The 12,878-nt window shown below is 47.3% G+C and overlaps 3 protein-coding genes across 3 annotated transcripts; 1 reads left to right on the top strand and 2 right to left on the bottom strand.

Moving 5' to 3' along the window:
• Window positions 1-465: 465 nt before the first annotated feature.
• On the bottom strand, window positions 466-4,337 carry N7479_005723 (exocyst subunit SEC8; the record flags this gene model as incomplete). Its single annotated transcript, XM_057253419.1, has 5 exons — window positions 466-2,283; window positions 2,339-2,458; window positions 2,512-3,500; window positions 3,556-3,729; window positions 3,788-4,337. 5 exons carry the CDS (start codon window positions 4,335-4,337, stop codon window positions 466-468), a joined length of 3,651 nt encoding a protein of 1,216 aa, XP_057107281.1.
• A 518-nt stretch (window positions 4,338-4,855) lies between these two features.
• ampp (aminopeptidase P) lies at window positions 4,856-7,304 on the bottom strand (the record flags this gene model as incomplete). The annotated part of the gene is made up of 10 exons (XM_057253418.1): window positions 4,856-5,103; window positions 5,161-5,205; window positions 5,258-5,342; window positions 5,394-6,225; window positions 6,282-6,327; window positions 6,381-6,602; window positions 6,657-6,718; window positions 6,774-6,939; window positions 6,996-7,055; window positions 7,124-7,304. 10 exons carry the CDS (start codon window positions 7,302-7,304, stop codon window positions 4,856-4,858), a joined length of 1,947 nt encoding a protein of 648 aa, XP_057107280.1.
• A 1,439-nt stretch (window positions 7,305-8,743) lies between these two features.
• N7479_005721 (putative importin 13) lies at window positions 8,744-12,028 on the top strand (the record flags this gene model as incomplete). Its single annotated transcript, XM_057253417.1, has 4 exons — window positions 8,744-8,806; window positions 8,857-9,050; window positions 9,131-9,632; window positions 9,704-12,028. 4 exons carry the CDS (start codon window positions 8,744-8,746, stop codon window positions 12,026-12,028), a joined length of 3,084 nt encoding a protein of 1,027 aa, XP_057107279.1.
• Between the last annotated feature and the right edge of the window lie 850 nt (window positions 12,029-12,878).

Genomic DNA, 12,878 nt, shown 5'->3' with positions numbered 1-12,878 from the left:
GTAAAAGAATGGACGTCTGGATAACGAATGCCAGATTCGAAAAGATTACTGTTCCAGACAGGAAGTTAGTGCAAAGAGAGCAAAAGAAGGTATGAAAGGAGAGAAAAAAAGGATGGGATAGGTGATATATAAAGTCTAGGCGCCCATATAAAAGATCCATGCATATAGTTCCTTTGAACTCCGTATGGCTTGATGAACTAGTAAATTAGTAAATTGATCATTTCATAGGTAAGAACTACACACCAAAGGTGAAACAATGGCGTGGATCATTAACCAGTGTGAATCCTCCGGAGAAGCCGAAAACGGTCGTTGACCCATTATACTAACCCATGTTAGGCTAGTGGGGGTTGTTTAAATTAAAGAGGGAAAAAAAGAGGAAATGACAGTGAGTCAAGGTAAAATGAGATTCTGTTCTAGGCTGTTAAGTGGAATTTCGAGATAAAGGAAGCGAATCGAAGAACAGGTCTATCGAGCATCCCACATAATTTCATTAAGTCCCAGTAGTGCATCCGCACTAGCCTTTTTCGCCGACATAAAGTCCTCTCGACTCTCCGTCCCGCGTGGACCACGGAGAATTTCAGAGAAGCATAGTTCTACGAGAACACGTAGCTCATCGTAGGTAAATGGCTCACCATTTCCAGCAGCCAAGGCTTTATCACCTTGTGATGCAAAAGCCTCCTTCTCTTCCTTGGCGTATTCCAGGGCTTTCTCGGCACCTTCTAGGAACCAGTCCAGGAATTTTGCGCTGCGTGGTAGGGCAACGGTTTCCTGAGAAGCCTGCGCATGTATCTCTGTAGCCGAATTCGACGGATCACTAGCTGGATTGATGATGATGTTCTTCAAATTCTGTTGCAGAACAAGCACATCAAGCTGCAGTCGCAGCGCTCCATTCTCATTCATGGCCCCAATATACTGGGTGCAGGCGACAAAGACCCGATCGATAAACCGTGCCAGACCCGATGTGATGAACCAGCGCTCTACAGATCCCAGATAAGTCGAAATGTTGGTGTCAAATGCGATAAGATCATTGTTGAGTGCGAGAATTGTGGGCGATGCAGCGGTTGGTTGATTCATGATGATGTGCCACCAGTTGTCTGTTGTGTTTGGGGATGGAGTGACGGGTTCAGAGTTCCGCAAGTTAGGAGGATTCGGCCCGGCCATTGTTCTAGTCAACATGTGGATGATACCACACCGGATGTCAATATGCAACGTCATAATTGCAGTAGTCGCAAGCCGGTGTAATGATTGGATTGTCCCATCAAAGGCTACGGCAGTCTCGTGATTGAGTGGCAAGTGCACCGGGTTATTGATGCTGTCGCGATTAGGCTTCATGGACCCGAACAGAGTCCATCTGCGAGACGGTCGGCCAGTTGCAGTCAAATTGGACTCGTTATCCGCGGTAGGTTCAATCACAAGCCGAATTCTCGCGAGGTGACTTGCAAGCCATTGCATGCTGTTGTACAAGAGCGAAAGGTAAACCACAGTTTTAGGGTCAGATATGATGTCGTAAGGCTCCAAAGGTACTTGCCCTGTTCGTTTAAGAAGAAGGTCGATTTCCGTGTCAATCAGGGTCTGTTTCTTATCCCCAGCACCTTTCCACAGTTCATCGACAACATCATAGATGTCGCCTGAATCGGCAAAGGAAGCCGCAGCTTTCAGTCGGACTTCGCCTCCACGGTTCCGTGCAGAGACTTTTGTGACCATTGATTTATACCACCCACAGCACTTGTCATAATAGGTCCCGATCTGATCAATAAGAAGCTGCGTAAATGCTTGATCGTGTGGAATACTTGACAGCATTTTGCTAAATTCCCGGACAATGGACATGAATTTGATCGTTCCCTTGAAGATAGGTCGAGGAGAGGACTTGGCCCATTGAGGGTCTTCTGTAAATGCATCTGCGGCAATGAAGCTGAGCGTGCAGAGATCCGTCACTGTTTCATCCAACTGGGGCAGGAAGACATTGACCATGAAGTCATCCAAAAAGGAGGTCAATGTGCCCATGGGAATATCTGCATCAACAGGAACGATATCCTTGAGTCGCTGGATGAACGATAGAGAGGGAGGAAGAAGGATTCCCATATTGAACACACTTGGTTCAAGCAAAATCTTATGCCCGGTCCCTGAGTTGCCCTTGTTGGATTGCGCAGTACCATTTGTTGCCGTCTTTTGCCTTGACTTGGAAACAAGTCCCGGGACTGAAGACTTGAGGATTTCATCCAGTTCGTCTTGTTCAGCCTTCATCTCAGAATCTTGCTCAATATCGGACAATTTGAACATTTTCTACGCCGTAAAGCGTTAGCTGCTTGAAAATAATAAAAATTACTCGTCTCCTTACCTTATTCTTATCACGATTGCCTGTGTATAGATGATGACGTCGAGAGTCAGTCTCCTCTGCTCTAGATCGAACAGAAGAGTCCCCATCGGTTGCAAGATAGTCGTGCATGAGAGATCGTATCTGGCATAACAGATTAACAATCGCGATGTCAGTCAAGGCTGCTAGCGTCTTACCTCGCTTTGTAGAAGTTTCCACAATTCCTTGAATCCGCCAGAAAGCGTCTCGCTTTTAGTTATACCTTCTCGTTCTACAATGGCCGCAACAACATCGTGAAGAATTCGGTGGCCTTCCGCAATTGCCTCAAACTTGGCATATAGTGCCCACAAAAACTCAGAAAGCACATGGCCCCGTTTTTCAATAATCTCAGTGGGAAGACTGGACTGTTTGTAGTTGTCTTGGGCCGAGAAGCTCTTGGTTGGTGCAGGATAGCGAGTATCAACCTCTGCGTTCGTCTTATCCACTACAACAAACAGCTCGACTGGAAGGCGCTGCTCAATTCTATGGATCGCGATGTCAAGATGGCCCATCTTGTTCAGCGCTTCGATGAGTAACTGAATGTAGGAAAACGTGTCGGCCTCCGGATTCCGGGAAGCGTCTTCAACCATAGGCGTCAACGGATCGAACTTGGCCAGGAAACTATACACAGGCCGATCCCAAGAGCGACTACCGGCCCAATTAGATGAATGCACCTCTTTTTCATCAGATGCGGGTGGCTTCCATCGGTCTGAGCAATACGGTGATTTAAGATATAAATGGTCGTGCAACTCCTCGATCAGGATGTCTGTGAGCGATGTTTCCTGGTTTATGAAATATGCGCGAATATCGGATAAAGCACTGATGTCCTCCAGCTCCGAACGCCGTAGAACTCGGAGACCAGTGTGAAGCACATCCACAGCTGCAAGGAAACGCTTATCTGAAATTTGAGATTCCAATTTCTCGGGAAGGGATTGAATTTCCTCAATCTGAGTGAACAGCTGTACGATATCATCGTAGTTCTGAGAAGACGTGGCTAGCCCTTTCAACTCGGGCTTGGTTGATATTAACCCAGATTTGGCCTGATCCAAGGCATGTCTCAGGCTGCGTACTCGAGTTTGCGAGGAAGATATATTGGATTGGATTTTGTGGTATGTTCCAATAGAACTGTTGAATCCCTGATGATGTTCTATGACGTGTAATTTTAGCATATGCCTGCCCTAACCACTACAGAGAGGACCTACCATTCACAATTGCCTTTAATGTCTTCTGGATGTCATTGTACATGTGCAAAAAGTCTGGTTCGCGATCCGCTTTGCCCAATGTACTCGTATCCATCAAACTCAAAGCAACTTGCACCGGGATACACTCGGCATCGGTCATGAAATCCCAGTCACGTTGAATAGACTGGAGAATAGCTGTACGATGTGACCAAATTAGCTATTGGGGCAGGTTAAGCAAAAGACAAAGACATACTTTCGATGGCCTGCGACTCCCCTGAGTTATTGCTCCTCTGGACAACAGGCGAAGCATTCCTCTGGCTCCTATATTCTCCCGGGTCCCTTTGGTCCCTGTTGTCCGCGTACCGATTTGCATGTTCTTCCGGGTACTTCTTGTCCAGTTCTTGGTTTCTTGTACGTGACCGCGAAGAGGGATGGGAAGAAGATTGCGAGGAGGGGTGTGAGGAGGCATGCGCAGACGATTGCGATGAAGGATGCGAAGGCGGTTGTGGAGACGGTTGCTGCCAGTCCCGGTTCGATCGATCGCGCCGTCGCTCGGGCGACTGGCTTAGCGGAGGAGATTGATCTGGTGATAAAACTGGCGGCTGGGGCGAGTCGGCATAGAAACCACCGTATCCTCCGGGGCGGCGATCTGATCGTGCACTTCCGCCTGGTGGTGCGGTACTTCGTCCACCGTATCCATTTACCCCAGGGTTGTTGTTTCCACCGTATCCCCCATCATTACCATCGTACCGGCCGGGACCGGAGTAGCCGTACCCGTTATCATAGCCGCTTTGGCCACTCATTCCAAATTATGCCCGCTAATCACGGAGCGTCCTAGTTCAGTATGGGAACGTTGGTGGGCTGTGACAAGGGGGTGGCGTGGGGCTGTTAGCCAGAAAGGTTCGGTATTAGGTCCTGTGACTTGCGCGTAACAATTGGCGAGGAGCTACGAGCATTCTTGGCTGCGAAATACAGGAAGCGCTGGAGTAATTCACTGATGCCGTTGTGATAGTGTTGAAACAGGCCGGGGCGGAGAGTCAGGCTCCACCAGAGCTTCCCGCATTCTGCGCCATTGGCCAGTTGTCAGTCTACTATGAGACTCGAAAGGTTACACAGTTAGACCTGAACTACTTACATCATTCACTGAACCACTTCATTTATTGTTACTAAAGATTTGGTATCTTGGTCTACTCTTAATTACCATGTCTAGATACAGCATTGAAACGGTATATATTCTAGGCTGTACTCTACATAATGCCATCGAATCAATAGTAGTGGGAGTGGGTTGATCAGACCAGGGCCCATCAACGCCGCGTGCCACTTATTTGGAGATGGGCTGGGTCTCACGCTCGAGCCACGAGCGTGTCAGATCATCTTCCAGGAAGAAATGATGGGTTTTCGCCCAGATCTCAGCGTGGTAGTCATTCACCCACTTAATCTCGGCGTCGCTCAAAAGCGACGGCTCGATCAGGTTGCGACCAATAGGAGTCATCGTAACATGCTCAAAGCCTAGCCACTGCTTGTCACCGAAATTGTGGGCGGTTTTGACTTCGCGAGCCATGACAATGTCTATAAAAAGACTTGTTAGTAGTACTCCAATTGCAGTCACAGGGCAGCACAACTCACTCTCAATTCGAATACCAAATTTGCCATCCTCGTAGTATCCAGGTTCTATGTCAGAAATTAGTTTCCGATTGCAAAAAATAGAGGAGGAGCGACAAACCATCCGAGATAACGTTTCCGGCCGCAATGGGAACCTCGGTATATTGAACCCGAGTCCCGATGCCAATAGGACCCTCGTGGACATTCTAAACAGAGTTTAGTGAATTATAAGATGTTTGACCAGCGATACTACTCACTAGATAGGAGCCAACGCCATGGCCTGTTCCGTGAAGGTAGTCCAGGCCCTCCCTCCACAAGTGCTGGCGCGCCAACACGTCAATTGCAAATCCACTGGTGCCCTTAGGGAACACCGCCATGTCGATTGCAATAGTTCCCTTCAGCACCAACGTAAAAGCACGCTTCTCGAACTCAGTGGGAACACCGAAGTGGAATGTTCTCGTGGTGTCTGTCGTTCCATCGAAGTATTGACATCCAGAGTCACAGAGATAGATAGCCTTGGGATCGATAATAGAACAGCTTCCTTTCTGAGGGCTATAGTGAATGATGGCGCCGTTGGGCCCAGTTGACGAAATGGTATCGAAAGAAAGACCAGCGAACAGATCATGCTTAGAACGGATCTGTTCCAACTTGTCAGCTCCATCGACTTCGTCCAAAACAGTCTTCTTGTTGACGAGTTCGTTTTCAAGCCAAGCGAAGTACTCGGTCAGCGCAGCGCCATCGCGGATATGGCAAGCCCGCATTCCTTCTAGTTCGACTTCATTCTTAACAGCCTTCGCATCCGTGACCGGGCTGCGCGTCTCTTCGACCTGTCCCTCGCCACCAAGGCTAAGGCTAAGAGCCCAAGAAGCCTTGTTCGATAATAAAAACTTGGCAGCATTCTCACCCGCAGACTGGGCTTTGGTGCTCAGGGCTTGAGCGTCAGCAAAGATGGACTCGTAGGGCTTGACAATAACGTCCTGTCCAAAGTGAGCCTTGACCTCTGGTGTCAGCTTGTCATCCTCGATGTAGATCTCAGCGGTGGTGGGCGTAATGACGGCATATGAGAAAAACACGGGGTTGTAGGGAATACTGCTCATGATCAGTCAATTGCCAATGATGCATCATGGTAAAGATATTATTCTTACTCGGTTCCTCTCAGGTTGAATAGCCAAGCAATCTCATCAAGCATAGCTGCAATAAATTAGTCACTCTGCAGGGCTGGGATATATGCGAGACGGTCCTACAGATTATAAATCCAGCCTTCTTCTTTGACTCAAGTTCCTTCCGGAGCTCGGCCACCTTCTCTTGGAACGCCTTGCCAGCATACTTCTCGGGGTGAACGCGCACTTTCTCGCTGGGGCGGGCAGGGCGTTCCTTGCCCCAAACCAAATCGACCAAGTTCTCCCGGACCTCTACGAGAGATGAACCGTTCTTTTTAAGGGTCTCTGCCAACTTCCGTGCACCAGCTATTGAAGATTAGTGCCACTGTGTACTTCCACATCCGATATAACAACACTCACACGCTGTGATCAGAGAGGGATCAACACCCACAGCCTTGCCTCCTTGGGCCTCCTCCGTGGTCCTATTAACAAGATCAATTCACGTACAGATTACTCCATATAACTGTCATCTCATACCATTCTTGCCATGTGGGCACACCCTCAACTCCACCCTTCAAGAGCTGCCAGTTGTTGTCTAATTCTTTCGCAGCTTGATTGAAGTACCTTCCATCGGTGGAAAGTGCAGCTTTGCTCAAGGAAATGATTGCAGTACCGGCGGAGCCAGAGAATCCCGAAATAAATTCTATGGAAATGTTAGTTGTGGGCGCTGGCACACCAAAGGAAGGGGGGCGATTTGACCTCTGCGGGCATCACATGGCGCAATATACTCGGACTGGTGGCTATCTTCTGAGGGCACAACTATGCGAAGCTAGTCAGTACAACTCGAGTTTTGAACAACCCACGGGGACACAGAGATGATGTCATACTGTAAACATCGACCTTGTGCTGCTGCATCAACTGCCTCAGCTTTGACAGCCGTTCAGAGGTATTCACGGCCTCCATATCTACTGTGTAGCGTGGACCAGAAACTGAGAGATATCTTGGACGGGAGAGAGGCCTTAGCGATCGCAAAGATGTCCAAAGGCGATTTGGACGGGAGAGGAGCATGGGCGGTCCGGAGTAGATTTCAACCGCCTCAACGTGTTAGCTTGTGAGAAGTTAAGCGAACGTCGCAGGGATTGAAAGTGATAAGTGTACGATAAGCTGATTTTGCCGGCGGTATTCCGTACAAGCGACCTTTACTGGTGGAGAGGCTTTTCGCCATAGGGTGATTCTGGAGTCACGGCTACTCACGGCCCACTTTGTGTTGTCATGTTTGCACTAAATATTTACTAAGGACGTTTGAGGACGATTGTATACAATCATACAATCATATTGTTCATTTCAATTTTTCTTCTCATTCTTGGAAATTGATCCTGTAATGTTAGCGCATATTATTAAATAACCTTGTTATAACTAGATCACTTGTAGGAGAGGCAAGTGGTTCAGCATCTATAACCCTAATGGCAATTTTGACTCATGACCACTTAACAATTTTTAGTTAATAGACAATATGGCCAGATTTCTTTAGTGGCTGGGGATTTAATTAGGATGTCGGTGCTCTGTCAGTGTATACATTACTCCGTAGACATGTTCAGCTGAGACAAAATGACCGGCCCGGCGAGCTTCCCACCTAATATACGGAGTAGTTTAGTGGATTTTTATGTATTAGGCGGAAAAGAATTCGAGTATCCACTAGATATTTCTTGGCATCTTGATTCTACAAATACATATTCCGAGCATTTGGTCAATTAATTGAGATGCCAACATTTGAAGAAATATTGATATAAAATACGTAATACATTAACCGCTAGTTAAACCTACATAGTTACTATAGATCCCTTTTTTTATTACATGTAATTTATTCTCACTATGAAGTAAAGTGTAGAGATCTCTAAAGCTTCATAAATACTACTGTAGTACTACTATTTACAACTATATTTTTATACCTCAGTATCTATCAGTATATATCTAGTATTCTAGTTACGCTTGATAGCATTAAATTCTAAATAGGCCCCTACGACAATCTATCCCCCGAGAGACCACTTGCTTCGGCTCCCGACTAGGCTTCATACCCCTATGCTTAGGGAGCTGGAGCGCCCCCAGTCTAGCTCTCCAGCTACTCCAACGCCTATCAATACCTATATTGGACTACTAGTGCCCATACAGTCAATCGTACAAAGAAATGATCAGGTGACTATGCCGTGTTTGGTTAATCGATTAAATTGAATTAAAATTCATATGGCTTGGCATGCTTACAAATATACTGCCTGGCAAAACCGAGCTCGCCGGGCCGAGCATTTAAGTCTATTGAATGCAACTACGAGCTCAACAAGAGGTCACGTGCCTAGAAACCAGACAAGCCCCCGCAGTCACCGCTCTACAAACCGCCTTGATGTTGATTGGCTAAGTGATGCAAACACTACTTTCTGCCCGTCATAGCCCCCCGTGCTTGTATACGTGCACTTCTCTTTTTCTTTTCCTAACCACGCGCTTGCTGAGACAAAATGGCAACGTGGATGTCTGACGAGGGTCTCGGGACCAGAGAGTCAATCTCGGAAGCCCATATAGTATGTGCGCTATGTTCATCTTTGAGATCCAACGGCTAACAAGGAACCAGCTGGTCACCGAGCTCTATAACCCAGCAAACCAACGGGACCCCACCAGAATTAATGAGATCCAGACGCGCCTCCAACAACTTCAGAAGACCGAGAATGCATGGGCAATTGCTGATTCACTTCTGCAAAGTGAACACTCTGCCCATCATCGTTTTATGGGGGCCCTTACATTCACAGTGAAGATCAATGTCTCATGGTACGGTCAATCTCTCCGATCCGCACCATTTCAGCCTCGTTCTTACGTGACGAATTATTGCTGATTTCAGGTACCATTAGGAATGAAATAAACGAAAATTCAGCCACGGAGATCATGCAGCACCTGATCAATCGCTTTGTTGCTTTGGTAACCAATGGTGAACAAGCAATGGTTGTGAGAAAGCTTGCCTCAAGCTTGGTTGCAATTTTTAAGCACCCTGTTACACCATGGAAACAAGCTGTTTGGCAGCTGGCTGCAAGCCTCGTCCACGGCGGCTACATATCCGAAGAACAATCACGAGCGGTGGATTTCCAGGAGCGGATACTGCCAGCATTGAGCAAGAGTGGATCAGGTGCACTCCTATTTTTCTCAATTGCACTCGCTGAGGAGGCTCTCCGACTGGACTCTGAACCCCAGGATGGGATTGGGGATACGTCCGCTATCCAACGAGCCATATACAACATTAAGGATGGTTTGCTCCTAGTTCAATTTGTCCTTGGGGGGATCATACAGCACGCAAAGGCATCTGGGGATGATTCGGTTGATGTGGCGCTAGCGGCTGAAGCCATGAATTCATGGAAGGTGAGTTAATCTTCGTTTCTGGTACTTCCCTCTTGAAAAATGTAATTACTTATTTGACTCCCACCTCGCAGACATGGCTAGGGGTCCATGGAAATCGTCAACGCTCTTCTGCTGAAGATGTCAATGTCTTGGCGGTGCATTGCGGCCAGACTGTCATTGAGACATTGAGGGTACCCAGCTTGAGTGAAAGCGCAGCCTCTATTTTGACTCAGGCCTTTGAAAGCCGCCGCTGGGCCTTTGACGAAAACTCATTGTGGCTTATCTCTGAAATCCTTGCCGATTCAATCGTAACAATCCACATTGCTGCCGTGAGAAGTGGCGATGAAGGCACAGAGAGCATGTCGTTTGTTGACCTCTTGATTGCATATGTCTCACATTTGCACTTAGATGTCTTCAGCGACCCCATGACTCCACAAAATGCAGCGATCCTCACACTTATCCACGGGATTTTTAAAACCCCTGGCTATGCTTCCATTGATGATCTCGGAACACCACGTGTCTTGGAATTCTGGAATGACATCGCAGAGAGTCTCCCTGATCAACTCGAAGAAGGCAGCTCTAGGTATGACTTGGTAAAGTCACATCTAGCTGAAGTTGTCTTGGGTCTTTCCAGCAAATTATTATATCCCAAGTCTGAAGATTTGGAAGATTGGGGCGAGGAAGAACGGAGTGAATTCGGTGCCTTCCGTCATGAGGCTTGTGATTACTTACTTTCAGCATACCCCGTACTCGGTGTCGACTTGGTCACTGTCTTCCAGAGAAGTGCCACGTCCCATCTGGAAGGCCGGGACTGGCGCAATTTTGAGACTGCTATCTTTTGCATAGCTCAGCTCTCAGAAGCAGTGGATGAGAATGGTCACGCCGACCAGTGTCTCGACGCCATCTTTGGCAGCGATGCTTTTGCCAGGCTCTGCGCAGGCGGGGAGACTGGAATACCACTCAAAGCTCGTCAGACGCTGGTAGATTCATTCGGAAAGTACGAATCATACTTTGAACGTCACAGTTCATTACTTCCGGGTGTTCTAAATATCCTGTTCGAATCCCTCAACTTCGAGTTGTGTGCGCAGGCGGCCTCAAGGTCTATCTTGACTCTTTCGAAGTCATGTGCCCGCGTCTTAACTTCAGATCTTCCTGCATTCTTAGATCAACTGGACCAGTTCAGAAGCAAGCCGACGGCAACTGTATCCACTATGCCTAAGGTCCTGGAAGGAATTGCGACCATCATCCAGAGCTTGCCTAGTGACCAGGAAAAGGTACAAACGCTAGAGAGAATTCTCGGCTTCTTTGTTCAGGAAGCTAACACAGCACGGGAAGAAGTTACTGGTCCTGCTCATGAATGTGGCCGTCTGCGCGCACACCTTGTGCTGAGCTGTATTGCGAGTATCGGAAAAGGCCTTCGTTCAGAGAGCGAAGTCATCGATATCGAGCTTATAAAGGAAGGAAACCCATATCCTCCATCATTTTGGAACTCCGGCCCGGGCGCCGAAGCCCAGCGCCTGATCATGGAGGCTATGAGACTTTTGATTGTCGGCTTCCCCGTGGACAGCGGTATAATTGAAGCAGCCTGCGACATTCTAAAAGCTGGCTATACTGAGCGGGCAGGGCTTTTTGTCTTCCCTCCCTCTATGACAGTGGACTTTATCAAGAGCTTTCCCCTCGGTATCTCCGGGACAGATGTTATCATGGCGACTGCCTCGTCGTTTTTGGCATCTCACGCTCCACATGCGATGAACATTCGCAGTGAGGCGGAGGCGCTCATCGATCATGTAGCTCAGCTCTTCTCTTCGATGCTCCAGAATCCGGACGTGTACGATCCAGAGACCGCCAATGCCGGTATTGATTTCCTTACACGTCTTTTACCAAAGTACTATCCGATATTGTTTACTCCCATGAAGTCAAACCTAGGCGCAGAGTCTCCTCTCGCAGTCCTTCTTCACTTCACACTTCACGCATTGACGCGACCTGAACCACTTCCTCTTCGGTCTGCTTCTGCATTCTGGGTTGCATTAATAGATCTCCGCAGCAGCTCTCCAGAAGAGATGAACATACTCGAATCAGTACATCAGGAGTTTATTCCACGCTTGTGTTATACAATTATCCAGCAGATTGCAGGCCGATGTGCAAGATCAGACTTGGTTTCTCTGACCGATGCTCTACGACGCACTATTTTCAAGAAGATGGCATTAGCGCGCCCGGCTCTGAAGGCTGCGCTTGACTCTTTGAACGCCCAAGTCACAGATGCGAACGGACAACAAGTGCCGCTCCTATCGGCGCAAGAAAAGTCACGGTTCTTGGACTCTCTCGCTGTTGCTCGAGGTGGTCAGAAACCGTCTCTGGATCTTGTGCGTGCCTTCTGGTTAAAATGCCGTGGGATAAATTTCGATTATGCCCAATAATGGAGCTTGCGTTGCTGATATATGACCTGATGATTGGAGTTGATGGGTCCTGCAACTTCGGTGTTCATCTAGATATCCATTTGCATGACGTGCGCGGTGCAGCTTGATTTAATCCTACTCGAGAGCTTCTATTTGCATTCAGCCGAGCGCTATAATCAAGAATTTTTCAATTTATTAAGCCGTACAAAAAGGAATCCTATGGTCCAATACGTACAAGACCAACATCTATCTATACTCCTGTTCAGATAATATGTGGCCCAGTGAGTAAGACATAACCAAGTCCTATGTTCTACCTTGGAAAAATTAAATAAAAAAAGAACCCAACTGTTTCGCCAATGTTTGGCTTAACTACTACACCCCTTTGGCTATTGTTGTCTTAACTTTATTCAATACAATGTCACGTGACTACATGGACCACTTTGGCCGCTAGCCTTATCCTAGAGATCTATGAAACGACAGACTATGTGAGTATGTACGTAGAACATACTTTCGTCTCTAATTTTTTCGCTTTCTTTATATTATCTCAATAACATGGCCTTCTTCCATAAGCACACGGGTTAACCTATCATTCATTGAATATCTGTTGACGGCCTCTGGCCCCCATGGGGTCAGGACCATGTAGTCATAGATATATCTAGATCTTTATGTTGTTATCCTTCTGGCTATGACATCGAGAAGAAAAGATATCCACAGAAACGCATGTAAAAAATGCCACAGGATGATGTAAAATATAAAGTTTCTCTCGAGCTAACTAAATATGTTGTATACATTCGAATTATCCAAGACTCACACCGTCAAGTCCCGAAGCGGAATAACTAGCCGAATACCTTATTCTTGTAGATATTACGAG

Source organism: Penicillium vulpinum (genome assembly GCF_028829585.1).
Source record: "Penicillium vulpinum strain IBT 29486 chromosome Unknown utg000003l_segment0_segment0, whole genome shotgun sequence".
Taxonomy (NCBI): Eukaryota; Fungi; Ascomycota; class Eurotiomycetes; order Eurotiales; family Aspergillaceae; genus Penicillium; species Penicillium vulpinum.
Note: the sequence above shows the minus strand (reverse complement) of the source record. Positions and strands in the feature narration are given on the sequence as shown.